We start from the raw sequence: 24,382 nt of genomic DNA, 5'->3' as shown, positions 1-24,382 counted from the left end.
TACAGTGTGACAATTATCTAACAACCATAAGGAAACATCTTGTTCTAATGAAGTCAACATATCTCATTCTGTTTTGACGTATGAAAAATTAAGTTGATAATAATGAGACCCTGTTGGTACAACAGTAAGTACAATAACCTATGCTCCTCAACAAGGCATTGCCTTTCTGACTTCTGTGCTATCGGTAGATGGCTTTAAAAATAATCTCATTGGGAATGTTGCACACGGCTAAGTTTTACAGTTCTTGTTTGCCATTTGTTTATGGTACTAGGAAAGTATTGTTGAGTTCCCAGTTTTAGTTACTTTTTTAGTGAGACAAATAAGGATATAATAACAAATACTTATTTATTAAATGCAATCCATTTGTATAAAAACTAAAGAACCATTTTTATAACAAGTCTAATTTGTTACTATGTGATTATAGGGGAAACATACAATATCATAACTTAAAAATCTTTTTTTCTTTTACATAAAGATATCATATGAAATTTTAGGGGGCATGACTAAATAAATTAACTTCTTTTCAGATGACATTGCCCCAGATTTTAAATGACCTATAATTAACTTTTGAAATAATATGAATACTATTCTATTAAGAAATTAAGAAAGAAAAACTGTACATGCAATTTACACTTTTCTCTCACTGCTTTTTCATGATCAAAACTTCCTTACTCTTACTTATCTATGGTAGGACCACCAAGAATAATATACTAACAGATGTCTTACCAAGACTTTTGTTGCTTTCAGAACACACTTTAGGTCTCCTTTCTCCTTTGTAGTCACAAGTTAGTTGATGATTACTGTGTATAAAAAATGGTGATAAATAATATTACTATCTTAATACTGATATCAAAAATATTTTTCAAATATATTAAATTCTCAGAGTACTTCAGATAATATCTGAGCTAATATTAAAACTTTATGCCATATACTTCAAATTTGTTAATTCTACAGACTTTTTAAGATGAAAAAAGTAATGTAAAACAGTCATGATTTGAGGGCAGTATAGTCTGTTAAATTAATTAGCTTGACAAAATGACAAGGGTTTGGAACTCAGAAGCCCTAGCTCTATGACAAACAGCAATTTTTTTCCTCAAACAAGCACCTCTCTTTGACTCAAAGTCCTCCTCTACAAAACGAGAATCTTAGTGTCTTACTCTACAAGGTTGTTAAGGATGACTGACTAAATGAGATAATATACCAAAAAGAGGTGTTCAGAGAAAAAGTAGAGCAAAAGAAAAATCTGTTCATGACCTTTATTTGTTGAACCTATTATGGAATCCCAAATAAACCTAAATGTGGGCTTTTTCATTGTTTCTAATGACCAAATGTTGCAGTTTTCAGAAAATATAATTTAGTTATTAGCTTCTCCTTTGTGGTTTGAAGTTCAGGGCATCTCAATGTTATATAACTTATAACAAAATTTATTTGGAAATATATTACTGATTAAATCAGATAACATAATATTCCCCTATTAGTAGGGCTAATCACACCAAGGGCAGAAAACTAACAGAAGCCAGGACCTGGCCTGGACTACTACTACCATCCCCTCTCTACCTGCTCAAACTCTGAACCAGCAGGTCTTTCTGAGAATGATGTGTAATCTCCCTGTTTACCTACAATGACTTGGAAGATACAATCCTGCTTGTCACACATGGATACTAATGAGTCATGGAAAGGGCCTTAGCAATTCTAACACCCAATAACCCACTTTTGATTAAGAGCTTTCTGTTGACTGACTTCCATATGAGGCATAATTTAAAATTTTTTGAAACCTGAGATAAACTGAAGTTATTGGGAAAGTTTTCATCATTATGGAAAACAGATCACTTGAGGCGCCAACCTTAACTACGGAATCTCAGGTGACTTGGTGCCTACTATTCCAGGACAGGTGTATGGAGCCTCCCTCGACCTAAACAAATATGCTCTACAGGACAGAAAGTGGCCTTGGGGTACAATCTGGTAACAAAGAAGAAAGGAAAGTCTGATCTTGTCCTGCAGCATTACTTGAACCTCTCTGACAGCTTAGAATGATTCCAACTAACATCTGCCAGCAGAAAAAAAAATATAAAATGCTCAAAGAATAACTAGTGTGCAAAGGTCTGTTCTAAGTTGTAAGCTCCACATAGGTTTTTGAGTGTGGGGTAAGGCTGTGGGTGGCTGAAGCTAGGGGGCCCAGCTGTCAGAACAAGGGGCTAATAATTAGAATAAGGGCTGAGCATACAAGCATATGTACATAAATTTTTTTTTAAAAAAGCTGTAATTTTCAAGTTCCAGTGTAAATCAACACGAAGACTTAGGAATCCAGTTCAGCAAGGGCAACCTAGTAGCAAAGATCAATCATGATTGTAAGACCAGTTTCAACAGCATCTTTGCAGCAACAGAATCAGTGGAAACAACAAACTGATTAACCTGTCATTTCTTACTTCTCCATCTGACTTGCAAAAGAGAATTATATGCCTTGAACTAGAGAACCCTTTAAGTTCTTGAAAAATTCAAGAAGAGTACAAGAGATAGCCCCCAGAAAATATACAATTTTCTGCTGAACATTTCAAGACCCATATAACTAGTTAGAAAAATCAGAGAGGTGACATTATTTGTACCCCATGCATGGGGTTCTATATAGAAAGAAATGTGTGTTGTTAGGATCAGATCATGATTCAGATCTTAAAAGTTCTGAGATAAAGAATCTGGCCCATTGCTACTGCTCACTAGTCTAGTCTTTTGCTTGATTTCTGGCTGCTGGCACAGACTAATTTCCCACCATTCCCAAACTGCCTCAACCAAACTATGAAATCTCACCTGTTACATAAGAAGTGATGGTTAAATTATTTTAAACCTCGGTTTAGTGATAACTAGCATTTTAATGTGAACACAAATTAAAACCACTAACAAAAGCGTATTTTTCTGTAGTCTATCAATAGTTATCTTGAGAAAAGACATCAATGCCTTGCTGAAGACAAAGTCTGATTATATTTGTGGACTCGTCATTTACAGCAAGCATGAGGGCTGTTCTATTACAATAGAGGTAAACTTTACCCTCAGGAACTTCAATCAAGTTATTTAAATAGCTAATTAACATATGTTACCAAGTAAATACCCTGTTTTTATCTGTGTAGAATTGACCATTTACATGCTGAAGTGTTCATCTTTGTAAATTACTTCCAAGGCTAAAATGCAGGGACAAAAAGAAAGCCTGTTGTCCCCCTTGGGTATTACATAGTAGAATTTGCTAATGTAAAGTCCTCAAACAGATAAGAAACTATGCCAAAGTCACTAATCTGAAGTAGGTGAAGATTTAAATCAAGAATTTCCTGTTTCATCCCTAGTCTGATATATTGTACTTTAAAGTCAGCTAGAAGTCAGGTAAGTAAAAGCTATTTGGCAGGCTTAAGAACAATAATATCAATAATAATTATGATAATAATAGTCACAGTGTTATTGATGCCGATGAGCATGAGCTAGGCTAAGTAAAATGCTAGAAAATCTTACGCAGAACTACTCTTGAATGATACATTAGTATTATCTTTTTTCATATCAGGGGCATACTTGGGGATGACAAGTAATGCTCCCAAGGTCACGTACCTGGCGTGTAGGAAAGCTAGGCATAAACCCAGTCTCACGTGCCCTGAAAGCTTATCTTTTTTTCCTTTATCACCCACCTATGCTAGTCTTCATTAAAGAAGTTTATTCAATTAAAGTTATCATTCTTCCTTCTACCCATACCAATTAGAAATAAAAACATCAAAATATACTAGAAATAGATAAGGATAAAACCTGACGAATCCATAGTATCTGGTAGCAGTAATTCATTGTCACTTAGGGATAACCTAACAGCACCAGTATTCATCAAAGAAAGAAATTCAAAGCAAAGAGTCATCCTAAAGACAAAATCAACTCCAACTTATTTTTAATATATAACTTAACAAAAGCTATATACAAAGTAAAGGTTAAGAAAAACTATAAGGGGCATTTGGGGTTTGAAGATGGAGGCATAGGTAGGTACACTGTGCATTTTCACACAACCAAAAGAAGGACAACAACAAATTTAAAAACAAAAAATAACCAGAACTTCCAGAAAAATCTGGAAGTTTATGGAAGTCCAACAACCAAGGAGTCAAAGAAGACACATTCATACAGACCGGCAGGAGGGGTGCAGACAGACAGCTGGGCAGAAAAGACTCGCGGCAAGGCAGTGGCTGGAGGAGCACAGTCCCATGTTTGCGTGCTATAAACTGGGAGGAACAAATGGGGGGCACCACAGACCATGCAATACAGGGTTCCAGCGTGGGGAAATAAAGCCTCATAACCTTCAACTGAAAAAACCTGTGGGGGTTGAGGCAGTGGGAGAAACTCCCAGCCTCACAGGAGAGTTCACTGGAGATATCCACAGAGTCCTAGAACATAAGCAAACCCACCCACCCAGGAACCAGCATCAAAAGGGCAAATTTTGCTTGTATGCAGCGGCGGAAGTGACTGAACACCAGCGGAGAGCTGAGCAGCTGGCACTGTGCCCTCTTGGACCCCTCCCCCATGTACAGTACCACAATGCAGTGAAGTGTGTTGCTCTACCCTGGCGAATACCTAAGGCTCTGCCCCTTACTACATAACAGGCATGCCAAGACAAAAAAAATATGGCCCAAATAAAAGAACTGATCAAAGCTCCAAAAAAAATACAACTAAGTGATGAAGAGATAGTCAACTTATCAGATGCACAGTTCAAAACACTGGTAATCAGGATGCTCATAGGATTGGCTGAGTGTGGTCACAAAATAGAAGAAAAAGTGAAGGCTATGAAAAGTGAAATAAAGGAAAATACACAGGAAACCAACACTGATGGAAAGGAACCCGGGACTCAAATAAACGACTTGGAAAAGAAGGAAGAAATAAACATTCGACTGGAACAGAATGAAGAAACAAGAATTCGAAAAAGTGAGGAGAGGCTTAGGAACCCCAGGGACAACTTTAAACATTCCAACATCTGAATCATAGGGGTGCCAGAAGGAGAACAATGAGAGCAAGAAATTGAAAACCTATTTGAACAAATAATAAGGGAGAACCTCCCTAATCTGGCAAAGGGAATAGACTTCCAATAAGTCCCAGAAGCTCAGAGAGTCCCAAAGAAGTTGGACCCAAGGAAGCACACACCAGGGCACATCATAATTAAATTACCCAAGGTTAAAGATAAGGAGAGAATCTTAAAAGCAGCAAGAGATGGGAGACAGTTACCTACAAAGGAGTTCCCATAAGACTATCAGTTGATTTCTCAAAGGAAACTTTGCAGGCAAGAAGGGGCTGGAAGGAAGTATTCAATCATGAAAGGTAAGGACCTACACCCAAGATTGCTCTATCCAGCAAAGCCATCATTTAGAATGGAGGGGCAGATAAAGTGCTTCCCAGATAAGGTCAAGTTAAAGGAGTTTATCTTCACCAAACTCTCATTTTATGAAATGTTAAAGGGACTTATCTAAGAAAAAGAAGATGATCAAAATTATGAACAGTAAAGTGACAATAAACGCACAAATATCAACAACCGAATCTAAAAAAACAAAAACAAACTAAGCAAACAACTAGAACAGGAACAGATACATGGAAATGGAGATCACATAGAGGGTTATCAGTGGGGAGGGGATTGGGGGAGAATGGGGCAGAAGGTACAGGGAATAAGTAGCATAAATGGTAGGTATAAGATAGACAAGGGAAGGTTAAGAATAGTATGGGAAATGGAGAAGCCAAAGAACTTATATGTATGACACATGGACATGCACTAAGGTGGGGGAATGATGGTCGGATGGGGGTACAAGGCAGAGGGAAATGAAGGGGGAAAATGGCACAACTGTAATAACATCATCAATAGAATACATTTTTTAAAAAAACTATAAGGAAGATTAAGTCCAATATCATACCATAAAATTAAACTAACAAAGTCCATACAACATAAAATATGAAACCTCTCTAGCTAATATAAGATCATATGACCAAAGTAATCAGATTGCAAATGAGTCAATATTATAAATGAGTATGAAACCTGTGGTATACTCTTCTTCCAGTTGCCCAGTCAGAATAATTGCTTTTCTAGCTAATTGATTATGCTTTGCTATTTTTTCTATATAAGTTAATCATCTTACTAATGTAATCTTTCTGACTTGAGTGATTGTTCCACTCAAAAACAATACTAAAATTTTTAAAAAACAAACAACTGTACCTTTCCAACTGATCGACTTTTGCACCTCTGTTTACTAAAAATTCCACCATTTTTTCTTTGGTTTCACTAATAGCAAGTGACAGTGGTGTGAGGTCATCCTGTAAAGCAGCAAGAATAATTTATCATTTATAAAACAATATACCAATATACCCAAACTAAATTTTAAACTGTATAAAAGATCCTCTGAACTTAAACATATAACATAGGAAGTAAATAGAAGTAGCCTCTTCCACCCTGACCAGTGTGACTCAGTTGATTGGGTATCGTCCCACAAAGAGAAAGGTCGCTGGTTAAATTCCTGATCAGAGCACATGCCTGGGTTGTGGGTATGGTCCCCAGTCAGGGCACATATGAGAGGCAACAGATTGATGTTTCTCTTGTCAATGTTTCCCGCCCTCTCTTCCCCTCTCTCTAAAAGCAAATAAATAAAACATTTTAAATAGAAAAAAAGCAGCCCTTTACTTTTCACACCCTGTGCTGTCACCAGCTGCTCCTTGTCTTTAAAATGCCCTCCACTCCCTCTCCAGTAGATTAATTGCAAAACCATTCTCCAGGACTCACTTCAAACATTTACGGTACTGGTTCCAAGAATCTTTGTTCCTCTCACAGTATCCGTTGTGGTGTACTGTCATTAGTTTATTACTCCCCAAGTGCTTCTTAAGGGCTGAAGATGTTTTATGATCTCTGTATCTCCAAACTATAAAACCTAGTACTAAATGCTTTTAGTATTCTTATTGAAATAAACAAAATGATTAGAGTTTCTTAAATTATATTTTTAAGAATACATACTTTACTCAAAGTACATGCCCCAAAAGAAAAATAATCCAGGAAGATGACTTGTGTTTAAGAAATATTACAAGTCTGGGCATTGTATGCCCAGTACTAAAGAAATGTTTAATTTTGCTTAATCTTGATTTGTCAAGTTTCCTGCGGCAAATATTAACATTTGTAATTTACAGAGTTTCAAAGATACAGTTGTGAGAGCTTTTCAACAAAGGTGAAGGGTTTCTGCAGGTTATACACACTTGCTTGACTCTCTCTTACCAAAGCTGAGGACCCCAAATGTCAACATCAGTCACCCCTGCTCCACAAGGGTTTCAAAAACAATGGACTCTAAATCAGAAGAGCTAGGCTTCAGACAAACTCTGATTGCTTACTACTAAATGGTGTGTGGGTTTTCTTACAGTGTGAGGTTATAACTTTCATCCAGCTGTTAGAAAGCTCAATATGAAATGATACATTCTCAATTATGTTAAAAATCCTGGGACCCTAATGAATATGTACTTTTAAAATATTATTTTTATTCTGATTTCATTTCAATTGCCCTTAAAATTATTTTGTACTTGTGGCAAAAGTCAAAAATAAAAAAAATAATTACTTAATAACTTTAACACTGATCTATACAAATTATTTTCAGTGCAATGAAAGCCACTAAATCACTTGCATTTCTGAGTAACAATGCTGAGGAGAAAGATATAATGTTATCTGGAATAGGCACACCCTATTCGACTCTAACCATGATTAACTTCCTCCTAAAATTCACAGACATTCCAATGAGGATGTGACACTGGGAGAGTCTTACTAGGAGAGTAAGACACTAAGGGAAAATTCCAGGGCAAGTGGAATGGAGAAACTGAGACAAGAGAATTAAACAAGGCCAAATAATCTCAACAATTTACAACAAGCTGGTGAATCGAAAGACCTTATTTCCCCTAACCAAGGACACTTGAGAGTAAATGGTTTATACTCCTCTTCCCTAACCAGAGAATACATGGCTGAAACCACCCTGGCCTGGGAAATAGAGAACAGAGGACCAGTTAATGCCATTTGTGCCAGCTAAACCCAAGGACAGGTGAAGTCAGGGGAACAGTTAACAAAATCCCCACTAAAAGCCAGACAGACCCAAAATAAAAGTAAAACAGTATAGTAGACCAAAGAATAATCCCAAACCCCTCTATAAATTCATTTTGATGTCATCAGCATATTAAAAATGCATCTGGAGAGTTAATGAATAGCCTTCTGAAACCCTCCCCTAAGACTCTTGCCAGCATAAAAAGAAAGATGAAAAGCCCTCAGGACAGACTCAGTGGGGGCTCACTGGAGAGCACGCCCATGCCCCTTTTCGGGCATGAACGTTCTACTTCTTCCTAAACTCTAAAGGTTTGAACAGGACTTGCAGCCAGGGGAGCAGTGGGCAGGGGCACTTTGCCCCAGGCTTGTCCCCTGGGCCAGTCTCCAAGTCCCTTTTTTTCTCTGACTGCTTTGGCTCTGGGGAGCTAAAGCAGGCAGAGCACCACCTGGGCTCTCTCCTGCTGCTTCTTCTCCTCTAAGTACTTCCTTTGTTTCACTGTCCCCAGCTTTAATAAACATACTCTCAAAGTCACTTGGACTCATGTTGTAAAATCTTTCCTAGATGAAGTCAAGAACTACACAGAACAGGCCAGCCTGAGGCACACCTGCTCTGGTAACAAGAATAGGATTTTTTAGAGGATGTATAAAGAAAAAGGTTTTTTAAAAAACAACAACATACACTCTTAACTTGAAAAATTCAGTCCCATTCTTAGAAGATTAACGTAAAATAGTTATAAATGAGTATAGGTGGTCTTTAAGATCATGAAGTCTTTAATAAAATATATTATAAAACAGAAATTGTGAATCAAGTGCTTACAGAGGCAAAGCAGGTGACCCAAGTAAGTGCAGAATCTAGGTGGGGATGGCAGCAAACTGGAGAACCCACGTCTCCCATGAGGGGCAGCCTGGGCACAGCAGAGCAAACAGCAGGAGGGGCTTATGGGGTGCCAATGGGATGCCAGATTTGCTTCTTGAAGAGAAAGCTTGCAATCCAGACTTCCACACGAGCCTCCTAAATTTTAAAGGTTGAGTCAATTGATGGGTGCAAACTAAATATATCCAGGGCCCGCATTCAGTCTAGAGCCCACTTATGGTTTTATATTTGCTGTGTTTTTAAATGGTTGTGTATAAAGCAAATTTTTCTGTTTAAAACCATTCCTTTCATTAGTATCATATGTTTTATCAATATTGTGGGCCCCATATGTGATAAAAAATCATTATTTAGACTAATAATATCCATGACAAAAATTTTGCTAATACTTATTAATACTACAATTGATTTGTATTTATTTCTCCCAGATTGTTAATCAAATAGATAATTATTTCACAGGACTGCTGAAACTAAATTATTAAAACAATTCTCGCCTTTACTGTTGCTAAATTCATGGTTTAGATGTTTAAAACTGCCATCCTGATTAGGCCAGGGCTCTATGAACTTAACAGATGCACCGACAAAGTCTGCCACACAGGTTCAACTAAAAAGATGGCTCAAGACAATATTATTGCAGGAAAATCCTGCTTGTAGCAAACATTTGCTGATCTAAGGACCTAAAGGCGAACAAAGGATGCAAAATTTCTAAAGGGTCAGATTCTACTAAATAACAGATGACCTGTAAGCAAGTTTCTAAAGACTCCGAGTGTCAGTGAATGGACTGACTGATGGTTGAAAGAAAAAAGGTGTTCTTTAAGCCAGGAGAAATTGCCAGTAATGTTCCGTGTAACTTCTCAAGTGAAGAGGTAGAAACAGTTGAAAGCCAGGCCAATAATGCTGGACTGGAAAGAGTTAAAGGAAGTATCACCAATCAAATTCCAGCTCTTCTAGAGATTTCTTAAGTTTGTGGGATCTGTGAGATTATACATTATACTTATCCATTCAGTGGTTCTTTACCAAGTGTTGTATCAGAATCTTAAGGAAATTAAATACACACATCCAGGCATTAGATTTACTCAATCGAAATCTTTAGGGAAGAGCCTAGGCTTATGAACTTTTTGAAGTTCCTCAGGTGACTGATTCACCAGCACACTTCAAGTTGAGAACTAGTGCAGTTACTTTATTTAGTCTTGTCTCTCACCTGTGTAGCCATAACTCTGTCATTTGAAGACAAGGCTAAATAAAAGTGTAAGAAACGTGAGTAACTTACCAAAACTGTATTTAATTTCATGGGTAGGGGTCAAAAAGGGATGAATACACTCAACATGCAACTTGATTTCATTACTTATAAACTCCTTACGTCCCATCCAGACCTTCTAGATTTAAAAGCAGAGTTCAGACTCTTATCTAAGTGGCTGTTGCCGCCAGAACAGGATAATATCTCAGTTAATTACCTGTCCTTTCCTCTTGTTTCCCACTTAATGACCACTGTTCACTGTCAATCTGGCCACCTCAGAGCCTCCTCAGGTTGATCTCCAGGTAAGTTTACAACTCACGGATGCTTTCTCCTAAAGCTAACAATTCTTGTCCCTGAAACCTGAAGAGCATCTTACCTAAACTACAAACTGAAAGGAAAGGAAAAACCACAACCAAACTAACAAAAAACCCCAAACCACTCTTCTGACTATTTCCCCTCAATTGCCACGTTTCCAAATTGGCCTGCATATTTCTAATTGCTCTGTTCCTTTCCTTTTCCCCTTATAGGCTTTGGTCAATGAGAAATAAATCACTTTTTATATAAATCACTTTTTAAAAAAGATTTTGTTCATTTATTTTTAGAGGGGAAGGGAAGGAGAGAGGGAGAGAAATATCAATGTGTGGTTGCCTCTCATGGGTCCCCCACTGGGAACTGGCCTGCAACCCAGGCATGTGCCCTGACTGGGAATTGAACCGTGATACTCTGGTTCGCAGGCCTGTGCTCAATCCATTGAGCTACACCAGCCAGGCTAAATCACTTTTTATATAAGTCACTTTTTTATAATATAGAAACTTGTCAATAGCAGCAAGATTTATATTATATTCTAAAATGCTTTGTTTTGAGTTTTAAGATAAAGCCTATTTCTATGGCATATTTTGCTTTCCTAGGTTGTTTTACATTATTTAGAAAAAAAAACTCAGGTGAAAAAATATTTTTAAAAGTTATGCCTCTCATAAATTGTGTTTTCACAAATATATGTCATAAGGGCATCAAAGAGAGCTATATCCTCTACTGATTCTTTAGAAGTATCATTATGTAAAATGAGTTCTTAGACAATTAAGTGACTTCAAAATATTTTCATTCAGAGAATGCTTGAGCTTCCAAATATGTAAAACTGACCCTACCTGTGTCAACTGAGGCTGTTCCTGTCAGGGTTACAGTGGCAAGAGGCGATATACACCCAGGAGAAAAAGCAAGTGAACCGCTTTGCCATCACCTGTGCCCCGTGTACAATGACAACCCTTCTGAGGAGCTACGCGAGGCTGAGCAGAAGCTACACTCTGACATGGAAAACCCCAAGGAGGTCCATGGCTGGCAGAGTGGCTATGAGCACAAGCAGATGACTTTGCTAAAGTTAAGATATGACCTGACTCTTTTGCCATAACTCAGAACTGTGGGGTCCCGAAGTGTTCAGAGCCTGTGCACTTCTACTCCCCCTTCCCCCTGGCACTCACCCAGCTCCCCCTGCTGGGTACTGGGCCTCCTCCTCCCACCCATCCCCACCACCATCAGTTTCCTAAGCCCCTGCCTGCACAGTAGTCAGCCCCCACCCTCACTTCACTCCCCACAGGCATTCAGTCCTCTGTGGGCTCTGAGCCTATCACCCACTCCCAGGCACCAACAGGAAGCTTTTCCTTCTGGGGTGAAGGGTAGCTGGAGACAGAGCTTTGCCCTTTCTGTGGACACTGCATTTCTCCAGCCCTGCCTGACCTGGCTTTGGAGTTGTTTCCATAGTAACAGGGCCTGCTATATTGTATTCAGTGTGTGTGTGTGTGTGTGTGTGTGTGTGTGTGTGTGTGTGTGTATATATATATATATATATATATATATAAAATGAGAAAGAAAATGCTTATGGCTAAAATAAAAACATGTATTTCAAATACTTTGTAAATAAAGTTGGTTGATCTATACCTTGTTTCTTGCTTCAACATTTGCCTTGTGTGCAAGCAGCTTTGCTACTATAGCTGTATTTTGACCGAGGACAGCATGGTGGAGAGCAGTGTTGCCATCGATGTCCATTATATTGGGGTCGGCACCATGGTCTAGCAGAATTGTTGCACATTCCTCTTGCTGGCATTGTACAGCCTGTCAGTATTATGCCAAGAAAGAGACTATAAATTCTGAGAATTCAAAGTAAACATTCCACAAGTTTCACCAAAAACTTATAGTTAAATAAGATAAGTTAATTTTTATCTAGTAAAGAAATCAAATCCTCTCATGCTGACATAGTTGGCTACTACATACCTTAATCAGAGCTGTCCTGTTTTCACTGTCACCGAGGTTCAACAGGCATTTTCTGTCAACTAGGAGAGTGACCACTCCAGCGTGGCCATTGGCACAGGCCAAATGTAGGGCAGTCCTGTGAAAGTGAGAGAAATTTCTAGGAACCTAAAGTGCATTATCTCAAAACATACAATTATTCATGTAATCGTAAATATTAAAAGTTATCCCTATGTCCTCAAAACAAATAGTTCTCTTCTGGAGACAGTACAATATTTATTAAATCTTGTTACTTACCACATTAACAAAGGAGCAGTCTATCTGAATAGAGGGAGCATTGCCTGGGACTGAGTTCAACTTTGGTCTGTTCTTATTTTAAGTCTGCCATGCCTTAGCTATCGCTTAACCTCTCCATGCCTCAATTTCCTTATCAACAAAATGGGGATAAAAATAGTCATCTCAGAGAACACCATTGTTCGCTAAAATGAGAAGTTATGCAGTGTTCACTATGCAGTACCTAGAACCAAAGAACTCTCAATAATTGTTAGATTATATTATTACTATTACTACTACTATTACTATTACTACAACTTTACAAAGACATTCAACTAAGTAATATGATAACATTATACCTCCTTTGCAAGTACGTTTTGAGAATTAAAAGGTACACTGCATTTCAATGACTCTAAGATGCTTATTTTCTCATATTTTATAAATAATTTTTAAAAAATTTTATAAATACAATTTATAAATCAGGATGTCTTACAATGATAATGGCAGCATTTTAAAATCCTATTGGTACATAAAATACTAGGCATCATACCATCCACAGTGCCTTACTTTAAGTGAAACAATGTTAAGTACAACAGATCTTTTGCAGTTCTAGTCAGATGGTTGGCATGTAAATCACTTTTAGTTCGTAAAAGCACGAGAAAAAGACAAAACAAGAAAATAATTTTTTTTAAAGTAACTTTTACTTTGATTTTCAAGAAACTTTAAGCCAGAGGAAACTCAGAATTCAAGTGAATAGGATGGCACATTTTACTCAATACAGATTGCATGGAAATTAGATATTCCCAGTCATCATCATTAGTATTTAACAGTTATCCATTTTAATAGGGGAATTAAAGGTTATCTTTTACAATTTCCTACCTTCAGAAATACTTTTGTTTGAAAGTATGGAGAAAAAGCTTCAACTGTAGTCCTAATACTTCAATTTATAATTTCTCATTTTGCTAATATGGAGTTACATGAAGTTTTTACGATGAAAAGGGCCTGAGGATAGACTGAAAGGGTCCTGAGTAGAATATATCTGCTACATAGGTATCAAGGTTATATTTCATGAATAAATAAATTAAAAGAATGGGGAAATATAGTTGAGAGTTCAAAATTTTTAAAGAAAACTTTTATAAAGTAAAGCAAAACCTCTGCAGTATTAATAATCACTTAGATTTGCTATTTCTGATTTTTTATTTTTATAAGAATACAACTAGAATGATTAATCTATAATCATTTACATACTACACATAATAAAGTTACACTAAATAAAAACAATACGCATACCATTAAACATATACATACATTCTACAGGGACAGATAAAGATTCCCTTTACTTGGGAAGATGCTAAAAATTGTTAAAACATACCAATCCTCAAAAACACTAAAAACCACAGCAAGTAAGAAATTATTTTTACCTGTGCAAGATTCATATTCCTGCTCTTCCCCGAGATTATTTCATTCCTAATAAATTTTACTAGAATGTCTGTACATGTTCATTGTAGAAATCAGATTTTTTAAAAAGAGAAATTTTCACTTATAATACAAATGCTTAGAAATTTTGTATTTTGCACATAATTTCTGTTCACATAAGAGCATAGTCTGTGTGTTTGTATAATCAAACTGATTTTTGTCTCCCTTTCTGATCTGCCAAAGTGCATCTTTGCATGTCAATGTACTTCTATTACCTATACCACCTTCAATGGTGGCATATTATTCCATTCTATCAATGCACTGCAATATTTTAACAAAATCCATTTATATGAGTTATTTCAAGCAGTGCTGAAAAAAACAAATTGTATGTAATTTATCTAGTTAATTTCTTAAAGATATTTTAGTGTAAGTAGAATTAATGGGTAAAAAATAATATATATTTAAAGGTGGTCCTTATAAACAAATTGCCTATTTGAAAACACAAATGCAACTTAAACTTTAAGCAGCAGTGTAAGGACCATTGATGGTCACCTTCGCCAACTGTGGATGGAAAATGGCATTTCACTACTCTTTTAATGTAAATTCCTCTTCTTACCAGTAACACTAAATATTTTTTCCTATGTCCATTGGTCACTTGTAGATATGCTGAAAGTATTTTATCTAATTTCAAATTAGAGCTCTTTTTCTTGTTGATTTCAAAGTCTTCCATGTAAAACAAAGATATATTTTTCTCTGATATGCATATGTTGTAAATATTTTGCAAGTATTTTCCTTTATTTTGTTAATATTGATTTCTGAAAGACAGAGTTTTAATTTTTTATATTGCTCAACCAATCTCCAAAAATCTTACTTTTGACGTCTTTGTCAAAATATATATATTTTTATATATATAGGCACAAATGCCTATATATATATATATATATATATATATATATATAGGCATTTGTGTTTCTAATAATTTTTGCATTTTTTAATTTGAAATTTTTAATCTACATTCCATCTAGAACTTATTTTTTGTGAGATTAACATCTAGCTAGTTTTCTCCAATACTTAACAGTTATTTCTCCATTTATGAATAATTTGTCTTTTTCTAAGAATGTAAAATGTCACCAGTACCATGTCCTAAAGTCTTACATCTATTTGGACATTTCTATTCTGTTCCAATTCTTTCTTTCTTTTCAGCTATTAGTATGAAAATAATTTGTGGAAATTAATAGCACGTGTTGATATGTAGAAGGGCAAATCATCTTAAAGAAGTCTTAATGAAATCTTTACATCTTAATAATTTTCTTTACATCTTAATAATTTTTACATCTTTACATCTTAATAATTTTCTTAATTTCATCACAACCAAAGACAGACAGCATGTGTACACAAAAATGTTTAAACCATATTTTTATTTACTTTATTTAAAACTGACCATTATAAGAAAAGGACACATTTTGAGAAAACGATTGTCCCTATTTAAGACCACAAGCCATCTTCCAACTTTAAAATTCCCTTCTGTGGTCCCTCAATGAAGGACATATATACATCGGTGTACACTGATATAAAGTGGATATTGATTTTATCTGAGAATTTTTAGCCCAGAAGTTATCTACTATGGAAATTATATCTATTAGGCAATTTTCCATAATATACAGCACTATTACTGTATAAAAATGTGAACATCAAATATAGAACGCTGTATATACTTAAGGTGTTCTTTTAAGAGGAATTATGAGTTGGTCTTTAAGTTGTTTTTTTTTAATTTTTTTATTGATTATGCTGTTACAGTTGTTCTATTCCCCCCTTCATTCCCCTCCACCCTACCCCCCATCCCCACCATTACCCCCCTTTAGTTTATGACCATGTGTCTCAAGTCCTTTAGATTCTATATTTCCCATGCTATTCTTGCCCCCCCCATCTATTTTCTATCTACTGTCTATGCTACTTATTTTCTGTACCTTCTCCCCCCTTCTCCTCCTCCCACTCCCCTGTTGCTAACCCTCCTTGAGATCTTCATTTCTATGTTTCCACTCCTGATCTAGCTGTCCTTTTAAGTTTTTGATTTTGCTTCTCATAAAGGTGTCCTGAGCGCTGGACCCCACAGCCCAGCGGCCCTCAGTGACAGGAGGGTTGAGCTCCACCTGGCTGAGTCCGGGCAAGTGAGCGCTTCTCCCAGGTTCACCACACTTCCTCCCAGTTGACTCCCGGCCCTGGCCGCAGGCCTCGCAGTCCCTATTACCTGTTCATCTTGTCTGTGTCATTCACGCCATTTATCCGGAGCAATAGAATCTGCTTCACTTTTGCTACGTTGCCCACCGTGGCAGCTTTGTGGATCTTCCCCAAATCTTTGTCTTGGATGTGGTACTCGTGCGGAGAGATGACTCGATTACTACTACTCTTACGCCAATCCCCCATGCTGTTGCTCCCCGGACTCCTAGAGAAGCCCAAGGGCGACACGCCCTTCCTACTCCCGAAGCCAAAAATCTTCTTCATCTCAGATCGCCTAAGGGCTTCAGAGAAGCCTCACCTGCCCCTCAGCTTTTCACCGCCTCCTGAGCCCATTATCGCTTCTGATAAGTCAACGGCCGCTTGCTCCACCATGCCAGCCAAGCAGTACCAAGGTTTAGAATCCTGCAGCCCGGAATTACTGTAACCAAGCAACTACCCACCCCCCTCGCCCCGCCCTGCCCCGCCCCGCCCCAAACCGCCGACGAAGTCAACTGCGCGTGCGCCCCTCAGAGCTAGAGTCTTTGAGCATGCGCACAAAACCCCTGCGGCCAAAGATACCTAGAGCGCATGTGTAAAGTCTGGACGTTCTAAAATCTGTGCGGTTCCTTGTGGGTACTGTGGGTTCCATTCATATGTTACTGGGAGTCGGAAGTGTTTGGATAAGTCTTCGGAAGTTGTAATCGCCCCAGTGGGAAAGCTGTCTTTGCTTATGTCTGGAGCTAGAAGGGTGTGGAACTTTAGGGTGCTGAAGGTCTGCAGCCCAGAAAGCTCCTCTAAAAAAATCTGTCTTCGTGTTCCTTACTTTATTTCTCTTCCACATCCCTATGGGTCCCAGCCAATCTCCAAGGAATTTGGCAGATGCAACAACGGGAAGATGTTTTTTTCATGGTTTCAGAGGTTATCTCAATATGTGTATGCAAGTGCAAATTTATAAGAAACAAATCACCTTCTCCAGATGAAATGAAAGCACATTTCCGCATGCATTTTAATTCTCCTCCCCGGTCCAGCCTTACATTTACGTTTTCTTTACTTTTATTTGCCCCAATTGAATCTTTAATTAATGTAAGATTTATTTTGAAGCATGGTGTAACATTTAAGAACTTTTTTTTTGTGGATGGTGTGGTTGTTTTATTTTTTTAAAAATAGCTATTCACATGTGGCAAAACAAATTTTCTCATCTAGTTTAAAATACAATTTTATTTTGCATTAAATTCACCGTATTTTTTCCTGTTTTGGGGTTTTCTGTTCCATTCCATTGAAGGATCTACTTACAAAAGTACTACAGTATTTTAACTTTGTGAGATATATTTAAATATCTATTAAAAATCCCGTTTCCCCTCCTTATTCTTTAAAGTATTCTTCTGGCAATGCTTATTTCAAAATTATTTGAGATGAATCTCAGTGAGATTTTTATTTTAATTAGGTAGAGTATTAATTTTAGCTGAAAAGCAATCTCTTGAATCAGCGTATCCAAATACATACCATATCTCTCAATTTATTTAATTCTTATTTTATGTCCTTAATTACCTTTTGTCAGACTTTTCCTTATGTAAATCCTCCCAATTTTTGATATTTATATCTGGGGATTTTTCATTTTTCTATTGTGATGTTACATTTTTTATTATGATTTGTAAGTAATTATTGTTTTTATATGTGTATATTTATTTGACAGTGTGAAGAATTTATTTAAGCTATAATTTTATAATAGTTGACATTTTTTTGTAAGGTTCTTAGGAAAGGCGAACTGGATAGCAAAGATTACACCAAAAGATGTAATATTAAAGAACAGCATGATACAGATTAAAAAAAGAGTCAAGGACAATAAAATGCAAGCAATTCAGTGGCTTGTTTTCTTGGAGGGTAAGATAATTGCTAAAAAAAAATTTAACAACACATAATGTAACTATTTTTTCCTCTAATCCCGTAGCTAATTCTTTTCAGTAGTTTGCTGAGAGGAACATCTCATCTTTTTGTTTTCTTTTAATATTCTGGGTTTTTTGCCTTTCCTACCCACATCTATTATCTAATATTATAACTAATCATCTTATTTTATGTAATAATCTTTTCATCTTTATCATTATAAAGCCTCCTGTGCTCCACACATGTTCCATATCCTTTAAGATCTTACAGACTTAAATTCTAAATACTCATTTTCCCCTGCTTCCTACTTTCTCTATAAGCAACTCCTGTCTTTTCATCTTTATTCCATGTTTTAGGAAGGCAAAAATATATGCTGGTTTCTACTCTATAGAAACTGGCATAATTATGTGAGTGTATACAGAAACTCCTTCTGCTGTAGTGCTTCACCCAGTAATTCCAATTGGCCTCTACCTGGTATTGTGGGTGAAGAAGACAGGAGCAGGCACAGGCCCACAACAACAGCTAGTGCAAAACTAGCTGTTGCATCTTTGCATGTCAACGCAACAACAGCTAGTGCAACAAAAGCTAGTGCAAAACCAGCTAACCCAGAAATCACCAGGTTGCTATTGCATTTCTTAATGATTAGAAGAGCTAATCAAAATGAAAAGCAACAGAAACCACCACTATAAAAGACGTGCCCCCCAAATTTGAAGGTTTGTCAGCCATATTCTACAAGACTAATGCATACGTATTAATTTAGGCAGTTATTCTTCAGAGGCCATTAAATGCCATTTTGTTCTTTGTCCATTGAATAATTTGATAATAAATTGTTTGAAATTAGCAACAGAAAAACCGAGTGAACCTTCAGTATTAATTGCTGCTAAAATGTACCCATATAGCTCTGGGGAGTGCTAGGGTTCCTGCTGAGGGACAGACATCTTTACTGGTGAAAAAACAATTAATAAAGCAAACAGACAACAACAACAACAGTCTTTTGGTCATATCCAGCTCAACTAGACCAAATGGTTTTGGCCTATGTGAATGGTTTCAACTATGATCACCAAGCATTTGCCTCCTACAGTAGCCCTACTAGAAAATTATCATTTGTACCTTAATTGTCTCCTTAGTATTCCTCAGGATGACCTGTGAGACCAGTAAAGACTCTCTGTAGTGAAATCTGAAGAGAGGACTGTGACTTTTTTTTAATTTAAATTATTTCATTGCTGTTTGATTACAGTTGTTTGCATTTTCCCTTTACCACTTCCCCCAACCCCAGCCAAACCCAATTCCCTCCCTTGCTTCCACCCGCCCCCTTGGTTTTGTCCGCGTGTCATTTTTTGAAGCACTCTGTAATAAGAGTCAAAGACACTACCAGACTGCAAAGAGGTAGGACTCCAGGTCAGTTGTAGAGATTTGTTGGACACTAGTGTTTTTGTATGGACCAACGCATAGAATGTACTGAAAAAACGGAACATTTTGTAAGTTACATGGTTATCTAATGATTACACCTGAACTCAATAGAAAATACCGAAACTAAAATGTAATTTTGGAAAAGTAAAAAAAAAAAAGTCAATAAACTGAAAACAAAGCCATGTTTTTTGACTTCAAAATCTCCTTTTTAAATGTCATTTTAATAATCCTGAGAAAAATTACTTAGTCTTATGTTAAAATACCTTTACTAAATTATGAAGTATTGTCATCTTTATTATGGTCTATATAATCAAGTTTAAAGTGTAAAGCCCTGGCTGGCATAGCTCAGTGGATTGAGCGCGGGCCTGCGAACCAGAGTATCGAGGTTCGATTCCCAGTCAGGGCACATGCCTGGGTTGCAGGCCAGTTCCCAGCAGGGGATGCATGAGAGGCAACCATACATTGATGTTTCTCTCCCACTCTCTCTCCTTCCCTTCCCCCTCTCGAAAAATAAATAAATAAAATATTAAAAAAAAAGTTTAAAGTGTAACTTTCCAGTTTTTCCTTTTTTTCATCTTTAGAAATTTATGCTTGCAATTCAAGTATTTTACATGTTAAAGTATAAATGAAACATTATTTTCACTGTACTTCCTATACGATTATGTAAAAGTGAAATGTGTTATTTGTTCTCCCAGGCAGAAGATTTTCTATGCATTTTCTAAATGTCGAATTTTAATAAACTGAAGTGTTGACATCTAATCTATCATTTTTCTTTTTAGGTCAGTAATTTTTTTTGTCCTCTCTTAAGAAATGTTTGCCAATTTCAAAATTACAAAAATAGTCATTTGTGTTTTCTTTTCAAAGCTAATAGTTTAAGCTTCACTTTGAAGTCTGTGATCCATTGACCTGTGTTTGTTTGAAAGTATGTAGAGGTTAATTTCATTCCATAAAAGTTATCCAGTTGTTTCATGAGTGAAAAGACTATCCTTTCACTAATTAATTTGAGTTAACTTTGAGCAACTCTATCAAAGAATCAATTGATAATTCATATGTGGTTTCCTTTGTGTTCATTAATCTCTTTGTCTATACTAATGCCAATACCTCACTGCCTTGATTATTGAAGCTTTATGTTAGTTCTTGAAATTAGGTTAAGTTGTCTAAACTTATTCTTTTTTACTTTTTTTTTTTTTTTTGTTGCTATTTTAGGTTCTTTGCATTTAGGATGCTAAATTTAGAAGCATTTATCAATTTATTTCAAAAAGCCCTCTGGAGGCTTCTAGTCAAGATGGTGGCATAGGTAAACATGGCTCACCTCCTAGCACAACCACCTCAAAATTACAACTAAACTATAGAACAACATTGTTCAGAACCATCACAAATTGGCCTGAATGAGAGTTCTGCAACTGTAGAATTAAAGAAGAAACCACACTGAGTCTGGTAGGAGAGGCAGAAACATGGAACTGGCTGGCCCTATTCCCACATGTGGCAGATAAAAACTTTTATTTAAAAAAAATAAAATCAGGAGGGATATCTTCAGAGCAAGAGGTCCTAGATAACACCAGACCCTCCTGCCCAGTGTTTCAGAACCAGAAAGTAAGTATCAAAAACTTCTGGCTGTAAAAAACTAGCAGGGATTGAGGTTGTGGAAGACAGAAACTCTTGGAATCCCAGGCAGTTCCTCTTAAAGCGTCCACACACAGACTTACTCAGACTCACTCCCCCTGAGCTTCAGTGCATGGGCAGCAGATTGAAAGGCATCATAAACACATGGGGAGGAACTAAATTTTTTAGCATCAGGGTGAGAGCTGGGAGGCAGGTTTCTCCTAGACAGAAGTGCTGGCAGAAGCCATTGGTTTTTTTTTCTGAGCTCTCCATCCACAGGGCCAACAGGAGGCTTTTATATCTGAGACTCCATCAACCTGGTTCACACTCTTTGTCCCACTCTAGTGATTCCCTGAGACCCTACCCCACCCAGCTTTCAGGCCCACCCAAGCTATTTGCAGTGTTTTTTCTATATGAATATTTTGTCTTAGCCCATGCTTCAGATTTTCCTAAATTTTTTCAAACAAGCTGCATCTGGCTTCAGCAAGGCCCATGCCTCTTGCCAACTTGCCCCAGGACCAACAGCCTGCTTTCATTCACAGTTTGGCCTCAGCTGGGCATCTTCAAGCCCAGCACAAAACAGCCATCAGATCACTTTGTTGCTAGTGCTGTGTGACCCAAAACAGAACTTAGACAGTGGTTGATCTTGGAAGTGCCAATAGCAATGAAGGTTCAACTACAAGAGAAGGGTGTACACAGCCCACAAAGTATGCACACCTTGAGCATCTAGCTCGGGTAAAAGGGGAGGCTGTGCCATGGACCCTATAGGACATTTACTACATTAAGCCACTCTATCAAGCCTGGGAAACATAGTAGCTCTACCTAACACATAAAAACAAATATAGGGAGGCTGCCAAAATGAGAATACAAAGAAAGATGGCCCAAATGAAAGAACATAAAAAAGCCTCAGGAAAAGAACTATACAAAATGGAAAAAAGCAATCCATCAGATGAAGAGTTCAAAACACTGGTTATAAGGATGCTCAAGGAAATTAGTGAGGAACTCAACAAGATAAAAAAATATCCAGTCAAAATGAAGGAAACACTAGTTGTAATAGACAATAATTTATAGGGAATCAACAATAGAGTGAGTAGATGAAGCCGAGAATAAAATCAATGATTTTAACATAAGGGAGCAAAAACAACCAATCAGAACAGAAAGAAGAAAAAAGACTCCCCCAAAATGAGGATGGTATAAGCAGCCTCTAGGACAACTTCAAGCATACCAACTTCCACATAACAGGGATGCTAGAAGGAGAAGAGAAAGAGCAAGAAATTGAAAACATACTTGAAAAATTATGAAAGAAAACTTCCCAAACTTGTTGAAGAAAATAGACATACCACTCCAGGAAGCAGAGAGAGTCCCAAACAAGATGGACTGAAGGAGGCCCACTTCAAGACTCCTCATGATAAAATGACAAAGGTTAAATACAAACAGAGAATCTTGAAAGTAGCATGAGACAACTAGTTAGTTACCTAGAGGGGAGCTCCCATAAAACTGTCAGCTGATTTCTCAAAAGAAACCTTGCAGGCTAGTAAGGATTGGTAAGAAATATTCAAAGTGATGAAAAGAAAGAACTTATAATCAAGATGATTCTACCCCGCAAAGCTATCATTTAGAGTCTAAGGACAGGTAAAGAGCTTCCTAGACAAGAAAAAGCTAAAAGAGTTCGTGACTGAACTATTATTATATGATATGTTAAAGGGTCTTCTTTAAGAAGATCAAAAATATCAACAATAAAATGTCAATAAGTACATATCTGTCAAAATTGAATCTAAAAAACAAAATAAACAAATAAGCAGAACAGAAACAGAATCATAGATACAGAGAACATTTTGATGGTTGTCAGATGGGATGGGTATTGGAGGTATGGGTGAAAAAGGTGAGGGGATTTAAAAAAATACAGATTGGTAGTTACTGAATAGTCATGGGATGTCATAGGGAATAGAGTAACCAAAGAGCTCACTAGATGAGGACTCATAGACATAGACAATGATTTCTACTTTTTATTCCTTCTTTTTTATTTTGAGTTTAATAATATCTTTATTTTTGAGGTTTTTAAGGTGGTAGGTTAAGCCATTGATTTAAACCTTTATTCTTTTCTAAGAAATCTTTTAATGTTACACATTTTTAAATACTAATTTAACTATATTCACAAATTTTTATATGATGAATATTCACTATTTATTTCAAAGTAAGTTCCTTTTCCCCTGTGATTTCATGAGTGAACATGGCCCAAACACTGCCTTTATTTTCTTTTCCTTTGTTAAGAATATTTTGACTGGACATAGAGTTCTGGGTTGACAGTTATTTTCTTTCAGCACTTTAAAAATGTTATTCCATTGTCTTCTGACACAATGTTTTGATTAGAAGCTCTTCTTTATGGAATATGCCTTTTTTCCTCTAGCTACTTGTGAGATTTTTTCCCTTTATTATTGGTTTTCAGCAATCTGACTACACTGTGGTCATGTATAATGTGTTTTCTACTTAATTTTCTCAGGTTATCTTTGAGCTTTAGGACCTGTTTGATATGCTCCACTATACTTGAAAATATTTTAGCCTTTATTCTTTCAGATGTTTTTCTGCTACATTGTTTTTCTACTCTCCTTCTGGGACTCCAGTTACAAATATATTCTTTTTATTTTCAATAGGTTCATAAAATTTTAATATTCAAGTTTGCATTTTATCATTACTTAAATATGAATGTTTTGACAGCTTTAAAAGACTCCTCTGTAACCCATATTTTATTGAAAAAATACTCTTTTTACATTGGTGAGGTTTCTGATAAGCTCAGAAACATTCTGCTATCTGAAGTTTATTACCTGTGCTTTTATGTATGTAAAAATTTAAATATTTAGCATTTAAATATTAGTTAACATATTTTTGTTATCACTGATCTTTTTATTTCATTATATTATTGATCTTTGCAAATATTTTATAACAAAAACTCATCAAATAAATTGTCTATATTTCTGATTATCTTGAATGTTTGCCAAATCAAATAGAGATGTTAAAAAATAATGTCTTCTCAGTTTCATTTAATTTAATACAGACATTAAATTTATTTCCAAAATAAAAGCTCATCCAAACATTTTTCTCAAAAATTAAGAAATTACAAAGCACATTTCAAAATTAAATCAGGTACAGTGTTTTAGATCTCCTTGTTTGATTTATTCAT

At 36.4% G+C, this 24,382-nt stretch overlaps 1 protein-coding gene across 1 annotated transcript in view; it reads right to left on the bottom strand.

The window, feature by feature from the left end:
• LOC119056939 (ankyrin repeat domain-containing protein 26-like) overlaps positions 1–16,759 on the bottom strand; it is a gene marked incomplete at its 3' end in the record, with an annotated part of 64,424 nt that extends 47,665 nt beyond the window's left edge. Inside the window, exons 1-5 of the mRNA XM_053655670.1 lie at positions 16,343–16,759; positions 12,430–12,544; positions 12,097–12,270; positions 6,206–6,303; positions 727–800 (exon numbers count right to left, since the gene is read on the bottom strand). Of these exons, the coding sequence (XP_053511645.1) occupies positions 727–800; positions 6,206–6,303; positions 12,097–12,270; positions 12,430–12,544; positions 16,343–16,596 (715 nt within the window). The remainder of the gene's footprint in view (positions 1–726; positions 801–6,205; positions 6,304–12,096; positions 12,271–12,429; positions 12,545–16,342) is intronic.
• Positions 16,760–24,382: the final 7,623 nt, after the last annotated feature.

This window comes from Artibeus jamaicensis, unplaced genomic scaffold, assembly GCF_021234435.1.
Source record: "Artibeus jamaicensis isolate MK-2021 breed Jamaican fruit bat unplaced genomic scaffold, CSHL_Jam_final scaffold_1031, whole genome shotgun sequence".
NCBI classification, from domain to species: Eukaryota; Metazoa; Chordata; class Mammalia; order Chiroptera; family Phyllostomidae; genus Artibeus; species Artibeus jamaicensis.
This window is presented reverse-complemented; position numbering and strand designations above follow the sequence as displayed.